This window comes from Arvicanthis niloticus, chromosome 20 (assembly GCF_011762505.2).
Source record: "Arvicanthis niloticus isolate mArvNil1 chromosome 20, mArvNil1.pat.X, whole genome shotgun sequence".
Taxonomy (NCBI): Eukaryota; Metazoa; Chordata; class Mammalia; order Rodentia; family Muridae; genus Arvicanthis; species Arvicanthis niloticus.
Window position 1 is genome coordinate 23,263,158 of NC_047677.1, and position 26,643 is coordinate 23,289,800.

Consider the following 26,643-nt stretch of genomic DNA (forward strand, 5'->3'; position numbering starts at 1 on the left):
TTGATTCTTGATAATATCAATGCTTCTAGTCCTATTTTTTTGCTCCATGATCGAAGCCTCATCTTTCCAGAATATCAGCCATTTTAATTGGGGGCCAGGCTATAAGATGGCTGTTATTAAATCTCATCAAACTTTTGGAATTATATGATTATGTGGCCCAGTTATTAAGTATCTGCTTGATCTATGTTGAGTGTAGGCCATAATTTGTTACTGCTTCCTTAAATCTGTTAAAATCCTGTGATGCTATAGGTTGACATTTGAATTCTCAATAAAGTTGTGGGTTTCTCTCATCTGATAATTTCTTTATTGAGGCTGGAAAAATCATTTTAAGTTTCTTAACAGATATAGATTACCCTGAAGACTTGTTACAAGATGGTGTAGTATGTTCTAACCTTGCTTCCTCTGTCTCTATCTTAGTGTTTGTTTCAATTTTATTTAGACTTATGTAAGTAGTTGTGCCTGGAGAATGCTGAGATACCATCTGTGGGTAGGGTGGCTGGGAACTGCTGATGGTTCCTCCAGGGTGAAGTTAGGCATTGTTGCTGTAGCTCCACAGTTTCTCATGGAATGGCCCCAATGACAGGAGAAAATCCATGGGTTATTATGGGCTTTAATGTCATGGTGGATGGTGGATGGTGGATGGATCTGGATGCACCCTTCCAAACCCAGGGCAGACCTGAGTTAAATAGGATGGGAGAGAGGGGGAGGGGCTGGGGAAGAATATTTAATTGGCTTCACCCTCTGGCCTTCAGGTACTTCATTAGTATGTAAATCTTTCTAGGGCCTGAGGCCTGTTCCTCTTGACTCTTAGCCATAGACCTCTCTGTGGGAGTGGTTGTTGGAGGGCTGAAGCTAAATGAAAAGAACCAGGGCCTGGGAGCAGAACTGAACTACTGCCATCCAATTAAGGTTCTGGGGTTCCAACCTCATGCTCAACCAAGCACCCAGCTGCTTCTCACAGCCCACCACCTCACAGACTTATTTGTAAATTTTCAGCCTTTTCTGTATCATTATCATTATTGTATCTTTTTTTATTCTTTTGTTCATCCATCCATTGATAAAGTCATTCACTTTACATTGCAATATCACCCCCCATCTCCCAGGATCCCCTTCACACAGCTCTTCCCTCAACTCCCCTGTCTCCTTCTTCTCTGAGAATAAGAATTCTCCCAGCCCAGCATATCACCCTATACTAGCAGATCAAGTTACTGCAAGACTAGATATGTACTCTTCCACTGAGGCCAGACAACACATCCAAGTTAGAAAAACAGGATCCACAGGCAGGCAACAGGTTGAGGGACAACTACCACTCAAGATGTTGTGGAACCTACATGAAGACCAAGATGCATATCTGCTACATATACGCAGGAAGCCTAGTTCTGGCCCATGCCTACTTTTTGGATGGTAGTTCAGTGTCTGGGAGATCATAAGGGTCCAGATTAGTTGACTCTGTTCCTGTGGAGTCTCTATCATCTTTGGGTTCCTCAGTTCTACTTTCAGCTGTTCCATAAGATTTCTTGAGCTCCATTTGATGATAGGCTGTGGGTCTCTGCATCTGTTTCCATTGGCTTCTGGTGGAAACTCTCAGAGAACAGTTTTGCTAGGTTCCTGTCTACAAGAATAACAGTATCATTAATAGTGTCAAGAATTGGTTTTTGCTCATTTGTGCAGGTTTCAAGTTGTCCAGTCCTTCTGTCTCTGCTCCATCTTTGTCTTGATATGTCTTCTATGGCCAGTGTTTTCATGGGTGGTTTGCTGTCCATAACACTAAACTGGGAAAATTGTGTGGCTACAGAAAATGTCCATTTCAGTTTCCAGATTCCTGAACTGCTAGGAGACTCAGGTAGAATTACTCTCAGACTCTCTGGGGTCTTCCCCTGTCCCAGGTTGTTGACACATTCTAGAGATGGCCCACTGTCCAGTGCTGATTTCTATTTTCTCTCCTCTACTCTTCCTACACCTGATCCCACTACCTCCAACACCCTTCTTCATCTGCTCTCCCACCCAAGTCCTTCCATCCACCTACCTCCAATATCTATTTTATATTCCCTTCTGAGAGAGATTCAGGCATCGTCTCTTGGGCCTTTCTTGTTATTTGGCTTTATTGGGTTTGTAGATTATAGCATAGGTATACTGTATTTTATGACTTATACCCACTTATTACACACCATGTCTATTCTTTGTGGGTCTGGGTTACCTCATTCAGGGTGACAATTTCTAGTTCCATCCATTTGCCTGCAAAATTCTTGAAGTTCTTATTTTTAAAAGCTGAGTATTATTTCATTGTGTAAATGAACCACATTTTCTTTATCCATTCTTCAGTTGCAGGATATCTGGCTTGTTTGAAGTTCCTGGCTATCATGAATATAGCTACTCTGAATATAATTGAGCAAATGTCCTTCTGGGATTGTGGGATATCTTTTAGGTATATGCCTAGGAGTGATATAGCTGCATCTTGAGGTACAATTATTCCTAATTTTCTGAGACACTACCAAATTGATTTCCAGAGTACTCAAACAAGTTTGCACTCCCACCATCAATGAAAGAGTGTTCCTCTTGCACCATATCCCCGTTCCTGTTCATTGGAAACTGTGCTGTTCTTGGAGTTTTTATGTTAGCCACTCTGAAGCATGTAACGTAGAATCTCAGAATCATTTTGATTTGTGTTTCCCTGATGACTAAGGACAGTGAACATTTTTTAAGTTTTCTGGCTCATTAGAGATTTCTCTGTTGAGAACTCTGTTTAACTCTGTACCTGTTCTTAACTGGGTTATTTTGGGTTGTTAGTATCTATCTTCTTGAGTTCTTTATATATTTTAGATATTAGCCCTCTGTCAGATATAAAGTTGGTGAAAATGTTTCACTAATTTGTAGGCCATCATTCTGTCCTTTTAGCAGTGTTCTTTGCCTTACAGAAACTTTTCATTTTCATAAGGTTGCATTTATTAGTTGTTCAACTTAGTGCCTGATCTATGGTTGTTCTGTTCAGGAAGTTGTCTCCAACACCAATGAGTTCAAGGCTACTCCCTACTTTCTGTTCTATATGGTTTAGTGTATCCAGTTTTACTTTGAGGTCTTTGATCCACTTGGACTTGAGTTTGGTGCAAAGTAATAAATATAAATCTATTTGGATTGCTCTACATGCAGAATCCAGTTAGACCACCAACATTTCTTGAACAGGCTCTCCTTTTTCCATTGTATGGTTTTGTGTCTGTTTCTATACCAATACCATGGAGTTTTTATAACTATTTATCTGTACTAAGGTTGAAGTCAGGAATGGTGATATGTAATGTTTCCAGAACTTGTTTGTTTTTGTTTCTTTGTTTATTCAGGATTGTATTAGATAGTCTGGGTTTTCTTGTCTTTCCATATGAAGATGAGAATTGTTCTTTCAAAATCTGTAAAGAATTGTGTTGAAATTTTGATGGGAATCCCATTGAATCTGTAGATTGCTTTTAGTAAGATGTCTGTTTTTACCTTGTTAATCATACCAATCTATGAACATGGAAGCTCTTTCAAACTTCTGATACTTTCTTCAATTTCTTTCTTCAGAAACTTGAAGTTTTGTCATATAGGTTCTTCACTTGCTTGTTTACAGTTACACCAAGATATTTTATATTATTTTTGGCTATCACAAAAGGGGGTTTTCTCCCTAACTTTTTTCTCAGTCCATTTATTATTTGTATAAAGGAGGGCTACTGACTTCTTTGAGATAACTTTGTGTCTAGTCACATTGCTGAAGTTGTTTATCAGCTGTCAGAATATTCTGGTAGAATTTTATTGGGCCTTTTATTTATACTATCATATCATCTGTGAATTGCAATACTTGGACATTTTCCTTCACAAATTGTATCTCCTTGATATGCTTTAGTTATTTTATTGCTCTAACTAAGACTCGAAGTACTATATTGATGAATTTCAAGGAAGTATCAGAGAAAATTACCACTGCCTGTGATGCACAGGATAAGGGGACAAAATGAATATATTTTGAAATACACAAAATGAATATATTCCTGAGAATCAAGAAAAAAATGTGTCATAAGGCTCCAAAAAACAGTAATATATAAATGCTACTGACACTGGTGTAAGTTTAGCACAATATACATGTAGGGAATAGTAAGACTGTATCTATTAACATCTACAAATAGTATCTGTCCAAGAGAACTTTAGAGTACTACAAAAAGACTTTCCATGGAACACAGAATACAGAGAAATTATAGGAATAATTTGAACAATCACTACCAAGAAATCAGGACTTTCTATACAATTAAAAAGTGAAATCAGAGTTGTTGTTTTTAAAAGAAAATCTCAATCATTCGATTTTACCAAATGAAGACTCAAGAGCCAGATGATTTGTTAAAAGCCTGCCTAGCTTAGAGAGACAGAGATAGAACCCAGCTGACATTCCTCCTCAACTGACATCTCAGAGCGTCTGCTTTCTTTCTCTACACTGTTGTAAAATCCCTTCAGATTAAGTGTTCCTCTTTTTTACTTCCTGTGTCATCCACACTCTATGTTTTTCCTATGCTCACTCCCTGTCAAAAAGATGCTTGCTCTGCTTGTTAACCTACTGTTGACTTTATTTTATCTTGTTTACAATTATCACAAAGCTTTAGGATTAAATGTAGGTGCTAGGATAGAGCCATAGCACAACAAGAGACAGATTTTTCTAGAATATAATCTCACTATGTGATCAAATATCCTGCAACACAGGGCCTTTGTATATATCTTTTCTTATTCTATTTAATTATACAGAAAAACAAAGCAAAAACTCCACATGCACATTAGTATACATGGAGAGTTTTTTTAAAAGTCATCAATGACTGTGTGATAGATGGCATTACCATGGATATTTATTATTTAAACCCACTTCAGGATTGTTATCTATTTTTACAGGTACCATCTGGACTCAGCAAATCCTCAGCTTGATTTATTTTGAGGGTCACCGGAACAACACTGAAAACATATCAACAGTAGATAGAGTACCATTCCTTGAGTACAATATTCATAATTTAGACTATGCCAAAATGTCATCACCTCGCATCTTCTCTTCCCACCTTCCATATTACTTAGTTCCAAAAGGTCTCAAGGAAAAAAAGACTAAAGTATGTAAGACAGCTTATTATTTTTGCATAGATAAAATACTTTTATTATTGGATAATATCATTAATTCATAATTTTTTCCTGAGCATTCTTCTGCCAGCTACCCAAGAATTTTGTCATGATTGGAACTGCAGAGCCACAAGTAGCAGAGTACTCAACTGAAGGAGGTGGTGTTGTATTTCTGAAGAAAATGAATAATCATGTATTGCTGAAATCAGCAAAGGATGAGTTCTTATGTTTTCCTTTAGTAACTTGACACATCAGGCTTAAATTTTTGTCAGTGTGATAGTTATTGGATGATGACTCACACTGGTTTTAATTTGCATATCTGTACTCAATAATGAGATAAAATCTATTTGATATTTACTAGCCATGATCAATTATGATTCTGTGAAAGGGCTCTACTATGCATCTAGATTTTTCATTACTATAACTTTAGCATAATTTTCCTGCTGAATTTAATTTTGTCATGTTTGGATACTAATATAGGTATGCTTGTGACCTTTCTTATGTCTTATAAATCTTTATAATTTTGTGCTTTAATTTGGCTAGAGTATTCTTATTTATAGTATCAATCATACTGCATTTTAAAAATATAAATTCATTACTTAACTATTTCTATCATATTTTTATTATTTAAACCATTTTAAATTAAATATATTTTGTCCATATCTTATTCAGATTTTTCTCCATCCCTACCACCCAACTTTAAGTTCTTCTAAGAAAAACCAAACAAAACCCTAATATAATATAAAGACTCTATTTAAGAATTTGTTCTTTGTTTCAAGACTAGAACTATACCTACTATTGATCTAATACTCATAATATACTTGTTAATGATTACTCATTTCTCACATCTTTCCTGATCCTCTCTCTACTCCTACTTTGAGTACTTTCTCAAAAGAAAACCCCAAATAAAACCTATTAAAACAAGACTTCACTTAAGAAATCTTTCCTTGCTTCAAGACTAGAAATATGTTTAATTTTGGCCTAATGCTGTTAATATACTTATTATTTATTATGCATAATAGTATGAAAGAATGTTTAAAATTTAATATTAATTAATTAATATGACAAATACTGTCCCCCTTCCAGTTCCACCATTACAAAGTCCCTTCCCATCCTCCTTCCTCTTTTTCTCTGATAGGGTGGCCTCCTTGGGTATCCCACAACTCTGGTGCATCAAGACCCTATAGGGTTGGGCACATCTTCTCCTACTACAGGCAGAAAAGGCCACACAATATATTAGTGGTTTGGTTCGGCATAATAATTTCTTTGAGTTAATTTTATAACCAGTCACTTTGCTGAAGTTGTTTATCAGCTGTAGATATTTTCTGGTAGAATTTTTTGGGTTGCTTATATATACTATCATATCATCCATAGGTACTGATTCCTTGACTTCTTTCTTTCTAATTTGTAACCACTTGATCTCCTTTCTCAGTTTTTGTTATAATGTTTTCCTGTTCATTTTTAATTTTGTTAATTTGCATATTGCCTCTGTGCCTTTTAGGTAATTTTAGCTAGAAGTTTGTCCATCTTGTTGATTTTCTCAAAGATCCAACTCTTGGTTTTGTTGATTCTTTTTAATGTTCTCTTTGTTTCTAATTTATTGATTTCAGCCCTGAGTTTGACTGTTTTCTGCCATCTACTCTTCTTGAGTGTGTTTGCTTCTTTTTGTTTTAGAGTTTTCAGGTGTGCTGTTAAATGCTAGTTGGAGACTTCTCCAATTTCTTTATGAAGGCACTTAGTGCTATCAATTTTCCTTTTAGCACTGCTTTTATTGTGTTCCATAAACTTGGGAATGTTGTGTCTTTATTTTCCTTGATGTCTAGAAAGTCTTTAATTTCTTTATTTCTTCTCTGACCAAGTTATCATTGAGTAGATATTTGTTCAGTTTCCAAGCATATGTGGGCTTTCTGTTGTTTCTGTTGTTAAAGTCTATCCTTATTCTAATATGATATGATAAAATGCAAGGGTTTATTTCAATCTTCTTATGTCTTTTGAGGGTTATGTTGTTTCTAAATATATGATCAATTTTGGATAAGGTTTCATGAGGTGCTGAGAAGAGGCACTTTTTTGTTGTTTTGGGGTAAAATTTTCTGTAGATATTTCTCACATCCATTTGAATTATAACCTCTGTTAATTTAATCATTTCACTGTTTAGTTTCTCTTTCAATTACTGGTCCATTGGTGAGAGTGGAGTGTTAAAGTCCTCCACTATTTTTGTAGAGGGTTCAATGTGTCATTTGAGGATTAGTAATTTTTGTTAATGAATGTAGGTACTATTACATTTGAGACATAGATATTCAGAACTAAAATGTCATCTTGGTGGATTTTTTCTTTAATAAGTATGAAGTGTCCTTCCCTATCTCTTTTGATTAATTTTGGCTTATAATATATTTTATTAGATATTATAATGGCTACTCCAGTTTGTTTCTTCAGTCCATTTGCTTGGATAACCTTTTTCTAGCCCATCATTCTGAGGTAGTGTCTCTTTCGTTGCTGAGGTATGTTTTTTTTATGTAGTAGATTGATGGACACCATTTAAGTATTCAGTCTGTTAGCCTGTTTCTTTTTATTGGTGAATGGAGTTCATTGATGTTGAGAGATACTGATGATGAATGATTGTTATTTCCTGTCATTTGTTGTTGGTGGTGATACTGTGTGAGTGTGTGTGTGTCCCTTATTTTGGTTTTGGTATGAGATGATCAATTTCTTGTGTTTCTTTGTGTTATCTTTATTGTATTGGAATTGTCCTTATATTATAATCTACAGGGCTGGATTAATAGAAAGATTTTTAAAAGTTGATTTTGTCATGAAATGTCTTGGTTTCTCCATCTATGGTGATTGAAAGTTTCAATGGTTACAGTAGTTTGTGTTGGTATCTATGGTCTCTTAGGGTAAGCAAGATATATGTCTAAGATTCTCTGGCTTTTATAGTCTCTGTTGTGAGGTCAGGTAAATTTCTGATAGGCATGCCTTTATATGTTACTTTGTACTTTTCCTTTGTGACTTTTAATATTCCTTTTTTGTTTTGTGCATTTCATGTTTTCATTTTAACATGTTACAAGAGTGTTTTCTTTTCAGGTCCAATTTATTTGATGTTCTGTAAGCTTCTTGTATGCTTATAACCATCTCCTTCTTTAGGTTAGGAAATTTTTTGGTCTCTGATTTTGTTGAAGATATTTTTTAGCCCTTTAGACTAAAAATCTTCATCCTCTTTTAGTCCTATTGTTCTCAGGTTTGGTCTTTTCTTAGTGTCCCAAATTTCCTGGATATTTTGTGCTAGAAACTTTTTACCCTTTAATCTTCATGAAGTAAGATTTAAGTTCTTACTCTTCAGATGCGTTAGGGCATCCAGGCCTTGCTGTAGTAGGAGAGATAGCTTCTGGTTGTGTCATATTGCGCTAGTCTGTTGATTGTGTTCTTTTAATTTTGGGCATTTTCTTAGACCAATATACCATTTTCTTCTATGGTATCTTCTATACCTGAGATTTTCTCTTTCATCTCTTATATTCTGTGGGTGATGCTTGAGTTTGTAATTCCTGTTTGATTTTCTAGGTGTTCCATGTCCCTGGTTTCCTCCATTAGTGCTTTCTTTATTTGTCTATTTTCATTTTTTAGGTCTTGGACTGTTTTATTCATTTCCTTCGCCTATTATATTGTATGTTTTTGTATTTCTTCAAGTTTATAACTAATAAAATTTTCATAAGTATTACCTGGATGAATATAAAGATTTCTTTAGAAAATGAATCATATAATTGTTCAGAACTTATTAGGATAACTAAGAACTACTAAAGCAACTTTTTGTTTTTTTCTGCAGACTTTTTATATTTACAGAAATCCCAAAGATGTTTTGATCTCATATTTTCATTTTTCAAATTGGGTGGCTATCTTTGAAGCTACTGATACCTTGGACCAATTTCTGGGAAAATTTCTAGATGGAAAAGGTAACATTTATCCCTCTCACTAATTTAAAAAGCAGAGGTGACACTTAAACCATCTCAATGTAGGGAACATTTAGCAAAGAGATGAGGGGGCAGTGAGATGCATATAAAGAGTAATAATAATTTTGATCAACCCATCCTAATGCAGAACACTTTTTAAGCCATTGGCAGGACGATGTGATAGTAGTTAACTTTACAATGCTGTGTTATTTTAAGGTGGTATTTTGTAAGACCATAAGATGATTACAAATACTTTACTCATTTTTCTCCTAGCTTATGGCATAGGAACAGCTATATAGCTAAAGTTGAGAGTGAATGTGAGCTCTGCATGGCATACACTTGGAGGAATACTGAGTTTTTCATTTTTCCTTTAACTGGAAATCAACAATAAATTCATCTGGCAGCTGTATTTCTTAACCAGCTAATTCCCCCAATAATCACACAGAAAGATTAAGATTTATTAAAATTGCCTTGAGAAAAATACTGAGCAATTATTACTCCATTCTAAAACTCCAAGTTAGTCAGGTTTCCTCCCAGACTATATTCCCATCTTACTTGAAATTTATCATTCTTTCTTGATTCCATTCTCTTTTCCACATGTTTTCTCCACTTCCCTTGTAGCTCCTTCCTCCTTTCCTCTTTCTGTTTGTAACCTTCTTAGAATCAGAAGTCTCACCTTTTCTGTTTGTAAAGCTTTGTAGTGGCTAGGTAGATTTTATTGGCAAGGCAGAGGATGAAAGAGAAGGAAATTTCATGCAATTTAGATGTAGGAGCTTCTAAGATTTAACATAACAAAGCCATATTTAACTAACACAAGAGTAAACTTTACACAGTATTTGAAAATATTGTGCCTACACAAATAATTTTTTAAAGTAGTCATATAGACATTCAATTATATAGGTTTCATTTTATTTCTTGACAGTCTAAACAAGAAAAGAAAAAATCAAGTTCAGTATGTATAATGCCTTCACTTTGGTACTCAGAAACTTTTTCTTCAATTTTAGGAAACTGTTGGTTTGATCACATTAGAGGCTGGTATGAGCACAGACATGACTTCAATATAATGTTCCTGAGCTATGAAGATTTGAAAAAGGTAAGATGAGAAAGTTGTGTCAAAATTAGTTCTCATCTTTGAGTTTAAACCACACACTACCAGGTATCCTCATACCTTGCTGCTCTTGGTCTTCCTGTTGAAGGAGGTTCCTGATACCCAGGTCCTCTTTTATTGGCTGTTGTGTTTCTGAGCTCTCTTCTCTCTGTAGCCATCCCTTGGTATTCCTACTAGTGTAGCTACCTGTGTCAATAAAAACAATGTTACATATTTAGGGTAGACTTGCCCTTTTAAGAAATTATTAAACCTCATTTGTTTTATTAGATTTGTTGTGGTATTTCCATCTATGAACATAGCATTCATTGGCAATCACTCTCACACTCTCACCCTTTCTTTGCTCAGGACACTTTGTAATTCCTAGTAATCATAGTTCAACATTAAAATGACAACTTTGTTTGTTTGTTTGTTTGATTTCTGCTTTTTGTCTTTCTACATGGGAAACTTTGTTTTTCTGCATTCCCTCATCTTGGTGTCTTCAAACCCTTGATTGCTTTGCCATCATGCTTCACTTCAAAGAAAAGGTTTCTCCTTTTTACCTTCTTTTCTTTTTAAAACATATTTTCTACTAATTTCTTAGGTTGGAATATCCAAACACTTTTATTTATACAATCACATTTTCTCATTTGTTGTCCTTTTCCTCCCCCAGTCCTTAAACCATCATTTTCCTCTACCTAGTTTTATTTTTTTCTAGAGTCAGTCCTGCTTGCTTTTTTACTATGTGTGTTCAACAAACACCTTTATTCCTCACTTTTCATAATCCCTTCACATGAGTTCCTGTCTATTTTGTGATCAAACATGCATAGAAATGCATATACATGTATATAATTTTATGTCTGTTTTTTACATTTAAAAGAAAACTTGGAGTTTTTTTCTCAATCTATCTTTTTTCTAGCAACATATTGATATGCAGTTCTATCCATTTTCATATAAGTGTCCTGTTGTAATTTTTCTTATGGCTGTATAAAACTCCATTGTGTACCACATCTTTCTCTAGTCAATCAACTACCAGTGGACTCTGTGTCTTATTTTTTTGGCTACCATGAAAGTTAAAGCTATACATATTGACACATGGTGTTAGTGAGTGGGTTCAGATGGTAAAGGTAATTTCCTGACAATTGAGTTTGATCCTTGGGACCCACAAGATTGATGAAACTCACTATGAGACATTACCCTCTGACCTATATAATCATGCATGTTTTTATTCAGACACAGATGTAACATGCATATACATATACTTGTAAAAAATTTAAAGATATAAATGGATGTCTAAGTGTCTATATTTTGTGCTTACTCAGAAAACACTATCACAAGATCACACAGTAGTTTTATTTTAAGATTTTAAAAAAATGGAAGCTTCATGTTGAATTTTATAGTAAATGCACCAGATTATAATCTTATTCGCAGTGTATGGCATTATCTCTGCACACATTTGACAACATTTGTGTTCTTTTTTAAAAAAATATATGTATATATATATACATATATATATGTATATATATATATATGTTTATTTGGTTACATATGAATATAATAATAACAATTAAACACAAAGAGGCCATGAGTTTAAAGGGGGAATTATGGGAGGGGCTGATAGAAGGAAGAGGAAAAGGAAAAGCAATGTTATTATATTTTAAATAAAATAAGCTATAATAAAATCAAATTTAAATATATTAAAAATAAATTTAAATTTTTTGCTTTGTTGAAAGCTTTGCAGAGGTACAATTTTTATTCTACAAAATGTGCCCATTTTAAGTGTGTAAGTTCACAATTGTTTGTGACTTCATCATGTTAAAAATAATAGTTATAATTTAGTTGTAGAACAGTCTCATAATCCCCTCAAGAATCTTTGTGTCCATTTGTGGTGCCATCTGCTTCCAAACACCACTCCCCATAAACTATTCTCTGCCTCTGTCCCTGTAGGCTTGTCTGTTCTGGTTATTTCATACAAATGTAACCATATGAGTTGGTTGCTCTTATGTCAGCCTGGCATACAATCTAGAGTTTTCTGAAAGGAAGGAAACTCAGTTGAGAAAAAGCCTCTACAAGATCCAGCTTTAAGGTATTTTCTTAATTAGTAATTGATATGGGACAGCCCACATCCAATAGTTGGCTGTGAGCATTCACCTCTGTATTTTTCAGGTTTTGGCAGAGCCTCTCAGGGGACAGCTACATCAGTCTCCTGTCAGCATACACTTCTTGCCATCCACAATAGTGTGGGGTTTGGTGACTGTATATAAAATGAATCTCCACATGGGGCAGTCTATGGATAGCCTTTCCTTCAGTCTCTGCTCCACACTTTGTCTCTATATTTTTTCTGTGAGTATTTGATTTCCTTTTTAAAGAAGCACTGAAGCATCCACTCTTTGGTCTTCCTTCTTCTTGAGCTTCATGTGGTCTGTGAATTGTATCTTGGGTACTCCAAGCATTTGTGCTAATATCCACTTATCAGTGAGTGCATACCATGTGTGTTCTTTTTTGATGGGTTTACCCCACTCAGGTTGATATTTTCTAGTTCCATCCAAATCCCCAAGAATTTCATGATTTCATTATTTTTAATATCTGAGTAATACTCCATTGTGTAAATGTATCACATTTTCTGTATCCATTCCTCTGTTGAAGGACATCTGGGTTCTTTCCAGCTTCTGGCTATTATAAATAAGGCTGCTATGAACATAGTGGAGCATGTGTCCTTGTAATATATTTGAACATCTTCTGGATATATGCCCGAGAGTGGTATAGCTGGGTCCTCAGGTAATATTATGGCAAATTTTCTGAGGAACCAGCATACTGATTTCCAGAGTGGTTGTACTAGTTTGCAATTCCACCAACAATGGAGGAGTGTTCCTCTTTCTCTACATTCTTTCCAACATTTGCTGTCACCTGAGTTTTTGATCTTAGCCACTCTGATAGGTATGAGGTAGAATCTCTGTGTTGTTTTGCTCCTGATAACTAAAGATGTTGAACATTACTTTAGGTGTGTCTCTGCCATTTGAGTTTCCTCGGTTGAGAATTTTTTGTTTATCTCTGTGCCCCATTTTAAATAGGGTTATTTGAGTCTCTGTGGTCTAACTTCTTGAGTTCTTTGTATATATTGGATATTAGCCCTCTTTCAGGTGTAGAATTGATAAAGATGTTTTTCCAATTTGTTGGTTGCCATTTTGTCCCATTGAGAGTGTCCTTTGCCTTACAGAAGCTTTGCAATTTTATGTGGTCTCATTTTTTAATTATTGAACTCAGAGATTAAATCTTCCTCTATGTCCATATTTTCAATGCTCTTTCCCACTTTTTCCTCTATTAGTTTCAGTGTATCTCATTTTATGTGGATGTCTTTGATCCATTTGGACTTGAGCTTTGTAAAAGGACATAAGAATGGGTTGATTTGCATTCTTCTACATGCTGACCTCCAGTTGACAATGCTGTCTTTTTTCCACTGGATGGTTTTAGCTCCTTTGTCAAACAAAGATCAAGTGACCATAGGTGTGTGGCTTCCTTTCTGGGTCTTCAATTCTATTCCATTGATTTCCCTCCTGTCTCTGTACTAACACCATGCCATTTTTTTCTATTGTTTTATAATATAGCTTAAGGATGGTGATTCTCCCAGAAATTGTTTTATTCATGAGAATAGTTTTTGCTATCCTGGGTTTTTTGTTATTACAAGTGAATTTGAGAATTGCTCTTTCTAACTCTATGAAAAAATGAGTTGGAATTTTGATAGAGATTGCATTTAATTTGTAGATTGCCTTCAGGGAGATGACCATTGTTACTATATTAATTCTGCCTCTCCATGTTCATGAGAGATCTTTTCAACCCCTGAGATCATCTTCAGTTTGTTTCTTCAAAGACTTGACATTCTTGTCACACAGATCTTTCATTTGTTTGGTTAGAGTCACACCAAGATATTTTGAAAGTAAATTTTATTCAATATTAAAATAGGTACTCCAGGTTGTTTCTTGGGATTATTTGCTTGAAATTTTTTTCTACCCTTTTACTCTGAGGCAGTGTCTGTCTTTGTCACTGAGGTATATTTCCTGTATGCAGCAAAATTCTGGGTCCTATTTATGTATCCAGCCCATTTCTCTATGTCTTTTTATTGGAGAATTGAGTCCATTGGTGTTCAGAGATATTTTGGAAAAGTAATTGTTGCTTCCTGTTATTTTTGCTCTTAGAGGTGGAATTATGTTTGTGTGGCTATCTTCTCTTGACTGTTGATAGAAGATTACTTTCTTCCTTTTTCTAGGGTGTAGTTTCCCTCCTTGTGTGGAAGGTTTCCATCTATTATCCTTTGTAGGGCTGGATTTGTGGGAGGATATTGTGTAAATTTGGCTTTGTCATGGAATATCTTGGTTTCTCCATCTATGGTAACTGAGAGTTTTGCTGGGTATAGTAGCCTGGACTGGCATTTGTGGTCTCTTTTTCTGGATGTTGTGGGACTGGGTGTAGAGCTATTGCCTAAGGTAGTCTCCGGGCACTGGCTCAGACAGGAAGGACATAAGTAAACATTCTACATTACCATACATTTTGCACATGCCTATTTCATTGTCTCCACATTCTCCTCAACTGCTAATTACTATTATGATGGTGGCCTTTTTATGTGGTGTAAAATGGTAATATTCTGTGGCTTTAATGTCTAACTTCCTGGTAATAAATTATGTTATCTCAATGATTATTCATGTTTAGTCTTTAATGAACTATCTATTCTGGTTTCTGCCTACTTTTCAAATGAATTATCTTATTAATTTGTAAGATTTCTGTATTCTGGAAAGATCAGAAGTTCAAGGAATACACCTAAACATAATAAAAGGAATATACAGCAAACAAATAGTCAACATTAAATTAAATGGAGAGAAACTTTAAATAATCCCACTAAAATCAGAGACAAGACAAGGCTGACCACTCTCTTCCTATTTAGTCAACATAGTACTTGAAGTTATAGCTAGAGCAAATAGACAACAAAATGAGGTCAAAGTTATACAATTTGGAAAGGAAGAAAAGATATTGCTATTTGCAGATGATATGATAGTAAATATAAACAACCCCAAAAATTCTATCAGAGAATTCCTACAGCTAGTAAACCACTTCAGCAACATGGCTGGATATAAAATTAAACAAATCAGTAGCCTTCCTCTCCATAAAGGATAAATGTTTAAGAAAGAAATTAGAAAAAAACCACAATAATCACAAATTAAAATATCTTGGTGTAACTCTAACCAAATAAGTGAAAGATCTATATGATAAGAACTTTAAGTCTCTTAAGAAAAAATTTTTAGAAGAGCTCTGAAGATAGAAAGATCTCTCATGCTCATGGATGAACAGGATCAACAAATCAAAAATGGCCATTTTATCAAATACAATCTACAGATTCAATGCAATCTCTATCAAAATTACAACTCAGTTCTTGACAGATATAGAGCAAGTCTCAATTTCATCAGGAATAGCAAAAAACCCAGAATAGTGAAAACAATTATCAACAATAAAAGAACTTCTTGGGGAATCACCATTCCTGACCTTAAGCTGTACTACAGAGCAATAGTGATAAAAACTACATGGTATTTGTACAGAGATAGACAGCTAGATAAATGGAATAGAATCGAAGACACAGAAATAAACTCACACACCTATGGTTACTTGATCATTGACAAAGAAGCCAAACCTATCCAGTGGAAAAAAGAGCATTGTCAACAAGTGGTGCTGGTTCAGCTGGCAGTCTACATTTAGAAGAATGCAAATTGGTTCATTCTTATCTCCTTGTACAAACCTCAAGTCAAAGTGGATCAAGGACCTCCACATAAAACCAGATACACTGACACTAATAGAAGAGAAAGTGGAAAGAGCCTGGAACACACTGGCACAGGGGAAAGTTTCCTGAAGAGAATACCAATGGCTCGATAATTGACAAATGGAACCTTATAAAATTAAAAATCTTCTCCAAGACAAAGAACACTGTCAATAGGACAAAACAGCAGCCTACAGAGTGGGAAAAGATCTTTTCTAAGATCTTTAGTATCAGATGTTACTACATCTGATAGATCGCTAACATCTAAAATATAAAAAGAACTCAAGAGGCTAGATTCTAGAGAGCCAAAAAACCTCATTATAAATGGGGTACAGAGCTAAACAAAGAATTCTCAAATGAGGAATCTCAAATTGCAGAGAAGCACCTAGAGAAATGTTCAACATCTTTAGTTATCAGGGAAATGCAAGTCAAAACAATCCTTAGATTTCAGCTCACACCAGTGAGAATGGCTAACATCAAAAACTCAGGCAACAGCAGATGCTGGTGTGGATGTGCAGAAAGACAAATACTCCTCCCTTTCTGGTGGGATTGCAACCACTTTGGAAATTAATCTGGTGGTTCCTCAGAAAATTGGAAAGATTTCTACCTGAAGATCCAGGTATATACCCAAAAGATGCTACAACATATAACAAGGGCACAAGCTCAACCATGTTCATAGCAGCCTTATTTACAATAGCCAGAAGCTGGTAACAACCTATATATCCCTTGATTGATGAATATATACAGAAAATGTGTTACATTTCCACAGCTGATAAAAATGTGGAAGTCATGAATTTTGCATGCAAATGTATGATAGAAAATATCATCCTGATTGAGGCAACACAGACCCAAAAGGACACACATGGTATATAGTCACCAAGAAGTGGATCTTAGCCCCAAAACTCTGAGTGGCCATGATACAAATCACAGCTATGAATGTTAATGAAAATGATGAACAAATTGTTGATCCTTCAAATCTAGTAAGAAGGAGGAACAAAATAATCATGGGAGGTAGAGGGAGGGAGATAAATATATGGAGGTAGAGAGGTAGAGGGAGGTAGGGAGGTGGAGAGAGAAAAAACAGTTGAGGGAAAGGGAGATCTGGGAAGGAGAGAGAAGGGGATGGGGAAAATGAGTGGAAGGATCTGGTGGGAAGAGACAGGAGAGAGGTCCAGTGGGTCAGGAGCATGAATAGAGATATGTAGCAGTGGGGGCATAGGGATCTGGTGTTGGGGGAGACCACTAGAAATTCCCAGATGCCAGGAAAACAAGAGGTTTGCAGGATCCAACAGGGATGAAAATAGCCAAAATACCCAACAGATGGGAGATAGAACCTGAAGAGAATCTCCAGTAGATTGGTACAGCCCCCGAGTTGGAGAATGGGACCACCCACCCATCTCAAAATTTTTAACCCTGAACTGTTCCTGTCTAATGGAAACTCAGGAAAAAAAAATCGAGCAGAGACTGAAGGAAAGGACATCCAGAGATCACCCCACCTTGGGATCCATTCCATGTGCAGACACCAAACTCAGACACTATTGCTGATGACAAGAAGTACTCACAAGCAGCAGCCTAATATGGCTATCCCCTGGGAGGCTCTGCCAGCATCCGACTAAGACAGATGCAGATTCTCACAGCCAGACATTTGACTGACCCTGTGGACCCCAATGGAAAAGTTAGGAGGAGGACTGAAGGAGCTGAAAGAGATTGCAACCCCATAGGAAAGACAACAGTATCAACTAACTGGACCCCCAGAACTCTCCCAAAATAATCCACCAGCCAAAGAGTATACATGGAGGGATCCATGGCTCCAAGTACATATGTAGCAGAGGAGTGTCTTATCTGGCACCAATGAAAAGGGAGGCCCTTTGTTCAATGGGGGCTTGTTGCCCTAGCATAGGGGGATGCTAGAGTAGTGAGGCAGGAGTGGGTTAAACACAAAGAGGAGGGAAAATAGGATAGGGTCATTGTGTAGAGAAGACCTGGAAGGAGGATAGCATTTGAAATGTAAATAAGAAAAATAACCAATTAGTTGAAAGAAAGAAAGAAAGAAAGAAAGAAAGAAAGAAAGAAGGAAAGAAAATAATGGAAGAGAAAAGAAGAGAAAAGTACAATTGTTTTCTTAATGAGTGGGATAAGATTGAGTCTTAAAAGAGTTGCAGATTGTATATCTCTGATGATAAGGATTTTGAATATTTTTTTTCAAATGCTCATTGACCACTTGTCTTTCTTCTTTTGAGAACTGTCTACTTATCTCACTAGCTCCTTTACTGACTAGATGATTTGGATTTTGGGTGTATTTTTTTTTTTTTTTTTACATTTTTATGTTTCCTAGATACTAAACACTGTGACTTATGTGTTGTTTTTGGTTGGTTGGTTGTTTTTCATTCTGAAGATTGTCTCTTAACTCAGCAGATTATTTACTTTGCTGCACAAAACCCTTAATTTGATGTGATCCCTTTACCACTGTTCCCATTACTTCCTAAGCTATTGGGGTCCTTTTCAGAGTATGATTGTCTATTCCTATATATTCGTGTCATTTTATTATTTCTGTGAAAATTTCCTCCAAATTAATCACATTGATCGCTTGCCTCACTCCTCTAAGTTCTACCTTCCTTTCCTACCTACTCAAGTTTGTAACCTGTGTTTTTCTTTTTCACTGAAGTACAGTTTGTTGCCCAGATGTATTTATAAAAACCTTATTCTAGACTCTTCTGTTTTGTCTTTTGAGAACTCTATTTAGTTCAACTGCATTGTTTTTCCTAATGGTGTTTAGTATTTTATTTTTGTTTTTCTTTTAGTTCTTTGTGTATTCTAGATACTAATCTTCTGTCAACTGTATGGGTGGTGAAGTTTTCCTATTCTTTAGATTATGTCTTTACTCAAATGATAGTGTCCTTTGCTGTACAGAAACATATTCATGAAGTCTCACTTATTCCTTGTGCTATCCAGATCCTGTTCAGAAGATCTTTCCTGTCCCACCTTTCTCCTCTATCACATTTAAGCTATCAGATCTTATGTTTATGTCATCAATCAATTTGGAGTTCAGCTTTATGCCATGGACAAATAGGAATCTAGTTTGGTGCTTCTTGTAGCTAGTTTGACAAACACCATAAGTTGAAGATCCTGTCTTTTTTTCTTTCATATTTGGTTGTGAGACTAGCCTTTAATGGCTGAGACATCTCTCCAGCTCCTGTTTTTTCTCAAATGTGTGTTGTTTCTTTTTTTGTCAAAAATCAGATAGCTATGAGTGTGGGCTTAAATGTAGGTCTTCAATTCTAGTCGATGATCACTGTGGAATATTGGAATATAAAAAAGCACCATTTTATTTATTTATTTATTTATTTATTCATTTATCCATTTATTTATTATTTAATATTAATGTAGCTATACAGTATAACTTCATATGTTCTGGGTAGTTTTTCTATTAATTTTCTTTATTAAATTATTTTTATTGACATTCCAAAAGCTGCTTCCCTTCCAGGTCCCTCCTCCCTGAGTTCTTTACACCCTCCCTTCTCCTCCCCACATTTGAGAAGGTGCTCTCTCATCTGCCCACCTATACACCCATCCCACTTCACCCTCACCTCACCTTCACCAGAACCCATCTTCCCAGTGGCATCAAATTTCCACAAAATTAAGCACATATTCTCTTTCTAGGGCCATACAAGGTAGTCCTCTGTTATACATATGCCAGGATCCAGCATCCACCCTATATATGCTCCTTGGTGTTTGCCTTAGTCTCTGGGAGCTCTGAGGGGTCTGAGTTAGTTAACACTGTTGTTCTTCCTATGGGGTTGCAATCCTCTTCAACTCTTTCACTGCTTCAAATCTTCTATATTTATTGACCTCAATCTGATGGTTTGCTGTTAAGTATCTGCATTTGTCTCAATCAGTGGCTGGAAGAGCTTCTTAGAGGACAGCCATGCCAGGCTCATGTCTGCATGTATAATATGGCTTCATTTATAATATCAGTATTTGGTGTGTGCTCTTGGGATAAATCCTAAGTTAGGCAAGTTAGTGGGTTTTCTTTCTTCTAGTCTTTGCTCCATTTTTGTCCCTGCACTTCCTTTAGACAGGAACAATGCTGGGATAAAATTTTTGAAGGTGGGTCAGTGGTCCTCTGCATCAACAGGCCATATCTATCTACTGGAGGTGGTCCCTTCAGGTTCCATTTTCTTACTGTTGGACATTTCTTCTAATATTATCCCCATTGAGTTTAGATAGCCTTTCACATGACAGATCTCTAGGGTTTTCTAAAGGCTCCTCCTGCCCCCTGGCCCCATCTGTTGCACATTTTGATTCATTACTCTATCTCTTTGGGAGTTCCTTTTGTTTCTCCCCATACCTGATCCTGCCCCTCCTTTTCTCCTTTCTCCTCCCTTCTTTCACCCAGTTTTTTCCCTCCCTCTGCCTTCCATTATTATTTGGTTCCACTTCAAGTGGGTTTCAGGTACCACACTTAGGCTTTCCTTCTTGCTAAGCTTTCTACACTCTGTGAGTTGTATTCTGAACTTCTTGGCTAATATCTACTTATCTGTGAGTACATACCATGCATGTCTTTTTGGGTCTGAGTTACCTCACTCAGAATGATATTTTCTAGTTCCATCTATTTGCCTGCAAAAATTTTAATGTCCTTGTTTTTAACAGCTGAATAGTCAGTATTCCATTATATAAATATACCATATTTTCTGTATCCATTCTTCTGTTCAAGAACATCTGGGCTATTTTCAGCTTCTAGCTATTACAAATAAGGCTGCTATGAACATAGTGGAGCACATGTACTTGTGGTGTGGTAGAACATCTTTTGAGTATATTCCCAAGAGTCGTATTGCTGGGTCTTCAGTATTGCTATTTCTAATTTTGTAAGGAACTACCAGATTGAGTTGCAGAGTGGTTGTACCAGTTTGAAATCCCACCAACAATGGAGGAGTGTTTCTCTTTCTCCACATCCTCACCAGTATCTGCTATCTCATTAAATTTTAATCTTAGCCATTCTGACTGGTGTAAGGTGGAATCTCAACGTTGATTTAATTTGCATTTTCATGATGACTAAAGATGTGGAACATTTCTTTAGGTGTTTCTCAGCCATTTGAGATTCCTCAACTGAGAATTATTTGTTCAGCTCTATATCTATTTTAAAATTAGCTTATTTCATTTTTGGAGTCTAATTTCTTGAGTTCTTTGTATATTTTGGATGTTAGCTCTCTATAGGATATAGGTTTAATGAAGATCTTTTCCCAATCTGTAGGTTGCTGTATTGTCCTATTGCCTTTTCTTTTGCCTTACGGATGCTTTCCAGTTTCATGAGGTCCCATTTGTCAATTGTTGATTTTAGAGCCTCAACCATTTGTGTTCTTTCAGCTTGATAGAAACTAGAGTTATCTTGGAAGACAAATGTTAGTTGTGAAAATGCCATCATCCCATTGGATGTAGATAAGTCTGTGAGACATTTTCTCAATTAATGATTGATGTGACAAGGTCATAACCACTCTGGGTGGTGCCATCTATTGGCAGGAGGTCCTAGGTTGTATAAAAAAGCAGAGTGAGCAAGCCATGAGCTGCAAATCAATAAGCAGCATTCCTCCTTAGTTCTGCTTGTGTTCCTTGCTTCAGTTTCTCCCTTCTCCTTATGATGGTGTATCACTTGAATTGAGAAATGAAAATGTTTTTTGCCTCATTGTTTTTGGTCACTGTTTTATCACTAAAGAAATGAGACAAATGCAGATAAAATAGTTTGTAGATAGTTGTCATAACTTCTTAATCTGTGATGTAATTTAATGAGGAGTTTTCTATATTGATTTTTAAGTTGGATAGCCTGTCTTGAGTCAAAAGTGAAGTATTGAAATCAGCCTATAATATTCTTTCAGGGTCTATGTGAATTTTTATAGTCAGCGATGTTTGTTTCATTAAACTGGAAGTCATAATTTCACATTTAAAATTTTACTACAGGACTTTTTAAATCAAATTTGTTACAAATAGCAGTAATTATATGTTGGGTCATTTACACACAACATGACAGTTCATTAAAATGATATATAAAATTCCAGAGTAGAAATTTTCCTCACATGTCCTATTTATGCAATTACTATATTGTATTGAGTACACTAAGGTTTTTCCTTCCTTTTGGTACCTGGAAGTTTGAATACAGCAAATTGAAACTCACCTTTTAAGGTTATTTACCTTTACAGTATCTTTTAAATTAATTTTATGATTTTTTTTCTATTTTTTAAAATGAGATTTTAAGAAACACTGTACTGAGTGTAGATTGTTTTATAGGTAATCTTGAAATTACTGTTTTGTAACTCTTAACATTAAACATTTGTCTGCTTTACATGTTTTTATTGAGCAATATTTGGTTAATTTCTGACTGTCTTTGTTAGTTTTCATGTTAAGATTATTGATCTTTTTTATGCAGTGTTGATGCAGTTCCCTCATTAATTTACCATTGTATTGGTGTGGTTTTGATTTTGTACTAGACACTATTATAAAATGTCATTGTTATTTTGTTAAGATTTTCTGCATTGAAATACACCAGACCTGCAGATTCTGCATTTCCTGTTATTGACCAACTATTCTGTTCTTTATATATTTCCAGGATTGTATAAGTAGAGAAATAAAAGTTTGAATTATTCCCAATGTCAACTGAAAAATATTTATATGTTTTTCTATTGTGTATGATTTCATGTATAGGTATTTTACATGCAGCCTTTTGTGTTTGAAGTATATTTTTTCTATTGTTGTTTGCTGTGTTTTAATAAAAGTTTTTTATTTCTAAATCAATACAAATAATCATATTAGGTTTTGTCCTGGAATTTATATAAGCACCATTCACTAATTTGCTTATGTTGAGCCATCTTTGCATTCCTAGATGGAATCTTACATGATCATGTCTCATGTTTGACTGTAACTCATATATCCATTATAAGGTCAGTAATTTCTCAACTCATGACTATTTCAGGACCTCAGAAGCTCAGTGCTTAAAATTTGCAACTTTCTGGAGAAAGAACTGAGTGAAGAAGAATTGGATGCTGTTGTGAGACAATCTACCTTTGAGAACATGAAATCTGACCCACTAGCAAATTACAATTATATTATTAATAATAAAATTGGGGTGAGAAACAATGACAGCCATTTTCTACGCAAAGGTGAGACTCAATGGTTTGTAGTAATGAAGTACATAAACTCGCCCAGAGTCTGTTTCCTCAGAGTAATAACACTGGGCTTCCAATCTTTTTCTCCAAGTGATAAAGACACTGGAAACCCTGAGAACATAAAAATATTTGAATGATCAGAGAACAAGGAGTTTCTCAGAAATTCAATAGTACCGAAGAAGTTCTTTTATTGTTAAGAATAGTTCTGGCTATCCTGTTTTTTTTTTTTGTTATTCCAAAGGAATTTGAGAATTACTCTTTCTAACTCTATGAAGAATTGCATTGGAATTTTGCTGGGGATTGTATTGAATCTGTAGTTTGCTTTCAGCAAGATGGCAATTTTTATATATCAATCCTGCCAATATATGAGCATGGATTATCTTTCCATCTTCTGAGGTAAACTTCAATTTCTTCAGACACTTAAAGTTCTTGTCATACAGATATTTCACTTGGTTGGTCAGAATGAAACAAAAATATTTTATATTGTTTGTGACTATTGTGAAGTGTCATTTCCCTTATTTCCTTCTCTGCCTCTTTGTTCTTTGAATAGTGGAAGGCTAATGATTTGAGTTAATTTTATATTCAGCCACTTCGCAGAAGTTATTTATCAGGTGTAGGAGTTCTCTAGTGGAATTTCTTTGGGGTCACTAAAGTATACTTTCATATTATCTAAAGACAATAATATTTTGACTTCTTCCTTTCCAATTTGATTTCCTTTGGTATCCTTTTGTTGTGTAATTGCTCTGGCTGGGACTTTTCGTAGTATATTAAATAGATAGGAAGAGAGTGGGGAGTCTTGTCTAGTCCCTGATTTTAGTGGGATTGCTTCAAGTTTCTCTCTATTTAATTTGATATTGGCTACTGTTTTGCTGTATGTTATTTTTACTATGTTTAGGTATAAGCCTTGAATTCTTGATCTTTCTAAGACCTTTAACATGAAGGGAGGTTAAATTTACTCAACTGCTTTTTCAGCATCTAATGAAATTATTGTATGGTTTTTTTCCTTTTAGTATGTAGTGTATCACATTGATGGATTTTAGTATATTGAGCCATCCCTGCATTCCTGAGATGACACCTACTTGATTGTGGTAAATGATTGGTTTGGTGTGTTTTCAGATTTGGTTTGAGAGATTTTTGTTGAATATTTTTGCATTGATGTTCATAAGGAAAATTGTTCTGAAGTTCTCCTTCTTGTTGGGTCTTTGTGTGGTTTATGTATGAGTGTAACTGTGGCTTCATAGAATGAATTGGGTAGTGTTCCTTCTGGTTCTGTTTTGTGGAATATTTTGAAGAGTATTAGTATTAGGTTTTCCATGAAGGTCTGATAGAATTGTGCACTAAACCCCTCTGGCCATGGGATTCTTTCAGTTGGGAGCTTTTTAATGACTGCTTCTATTTCTTTAGAAGTTATAGGGATTCTTTAGATGGTTTATCTGACTGTGAGCCTAGAGAAGGCGGCTATCATTCTTGCAGCCACCTTGAGCCATATACCCTGACAAGAGATGTGATTACAATAGCCTACAACAGCTGAGCACACTCTGATGACATCTTGTTTTAGATACCCAAGATTTTCTTTTGGGTGTGTGAGACTTAAAGGTGTGTGGCTTAAGGGCAAGACTCAGTGATCAGATTTAGAGACAAGACCTAAGGGCTTGACTTAAAGACATGACTTAAAGGTGTGGCTTAGACATGAGACATATAAAAGGTGAGAGGCAGACAGAAGAAATTATTGGGCACTTGGCACTTGGAGGAAGAACCTGGAATTAGACAGTAGGCACTTGATACTTGAGACAGGTAAATAGCATTAGACATTAGGTACTAGAGACTAAAACTTGAAACTGGAAACTTGGAACTTTGAGTCACTAGGGAGTAGGAACTAGGGACTAGGAACTCAAGACTTGGGACTTGGAGAGAAGAAGAGAGACTGAAGAATAAACAGGATTGAATCACACTCTGTCTGGTCTTTATTCCTCAAGTCCGTCCTCACTCTCTCTCTTGTTGAACCCAGACCCATGGACTAGAGAAGCTTGAGGCAGTGTGGGCTCTAACAATTTACCCCCCAAGGCTTTTGGCAGTGCGAGTCTAACACTGATGGAGTGGTCTGTGACATTCTGGCCCCCAAACATGGGGCAGCTCAGGCCGCAACATTTTTGGTGCCCAACGTGGGCCAGCAAGAATGAGAGACCCAGTGAGGGACGTTAATAAAAGATGGGTCTGCCAAAAATTCAGGAGTGAAAAGAAGGTGATCACTGCAGGAATCTGCTGTATCTAGAAAGGTAGGTCATGTTAATGAAAATGGGACAAGAAATAAGTCAGCCTAAACTCAACTCTCTGTTCTTATTTTGCTGTTTGCTGCTCAGGTGTGTTAATTGTCTGCTTTTGTTTTGTTGTTTGAATGCTATCTTTCATGTTCAAAATAAAAAGAAACATATTTATCTGCAATTAGAATCTAAACTACAACCAAAGTTTGATGATGAATTTTCACACCCAGATTGTGCTGACTTAGAGAAAGAAGCAGCTGAATATTATGACCCTGAATGGCCCTCTTCTGGAAGAACCCCTCCTTACTTGCCTCCGCCTCCAAGTGCTCCCCCAATCGAGATGTTTGTTATAGATCCCATTAGGGAATTGCAGGAAAAATATCTTTTCTTAAACAACAAAGAGAGTTAGAAAAAGAGTATCAGGACTTAATTAATCAGCTACAAAAATTAAAGACAGGGAAGATGTCTTGAGAGGTAAACTGCAAAACTCCCTTGGCTCCTTGCATTCCTCAACCAGGAGTCCAAAGGCAGTCCCTGTCCCCTAGCTTAAGATTAGCAACAGCTCATCCAGAGAAGGGAAATGCTGAGGCTTTCCCTGTATCCAAGACTAGAGATGATCAATGAGTTGCTTGGATACATCACACAGGTTTTAATTTTCAAATTATTAAGGAATTAAAAAATTCACTATCACAATACGGTGCCACTGCTCCCTTTACTCTTGCAATTTTAGAGTCTCCCACAGAGGAGTGGCTGACTCCTAGTAATTGGAATACCTTAATGAGAGCAGTTCTTAGTGGTGGTGACTATCTTATTTGGAAATCAGAGTATAATGAGAATTGTAAAGAAACAGCTAGGAGAAACATTCAGGCAGGCAATAGTTGGTCCTTTGATGCCTTAGTAGGAGAAGGGCAATTTGCTTCTAGTGATAACCAGATGCAATATGACCCAGGCTTATTCACTCAAATTCAAAATGCAGCCATGAAGGCTTGGCAGAAACTCCCGGCAAAGGGAGACCCTGGTGCATCCTTAACAGCAGTCAGACAAGGAGCTGATGTATGATTTTCTGATTTTGTTCATCGATTAATGATAACAGCAAGGAAGATTTTTGGTAATGCAGAGGCAGGAGTAGATTATGTGAAACAACATATGAAAATGCCAATCATACCTGCCAAGAGGTGATGAGACCCTACAGAAAAAAAGACAGACGTTACGGGGTATATCAGACTCTGTTCTGACATAAGTTCCTCCTACCAACAGGGCTTAGCTATGGTGGCTGCCATGCAAGGAAAATCAG

At 35.9% G+C, this 26,643-nt stretch overlaps 1 protein-coding gene across 5 annotated transcripts in view; it reads left to right on the forward strand.

Moving 5' to 3' along the window:
* LOC117724942 (amine sulfotransferase-like) overlaps positions 1 to 26,643 on the forward strand; it is a 70,673-nt gene that overhangs the window by 33,896 nt on the left and 10,134 nt on the right. For 3 of the 5 annotated variants that reach the window (XM_076917048.1, XM_076917050.1, XM_076917049.1), the window contains exons 3-6: positions 4,897 to 5,105; positions 8,927 to 9,053; positions 10,055 to 10,143; positions 22,896 to 23,082. In XM_076917048.1, the coding sequence (XP_076773163.1) occupies positions 4,897 to 5,105; positions 8,927 to 9,053; positions 10,055 to 10,143; positions 22,896 to 23,082 (612 nt within the window). The remainder of the gene's footprint in view (positions 1 to 4,896; positions 5,106 to 8,926; positions 9,054 to 10,054; positions 10,144 to 22,895; positions 23,083 to 26,643) is intronic. The other 2 variants (XM_076917052.1, XM_076917051.1) reach the window with 1 other exon arrangement.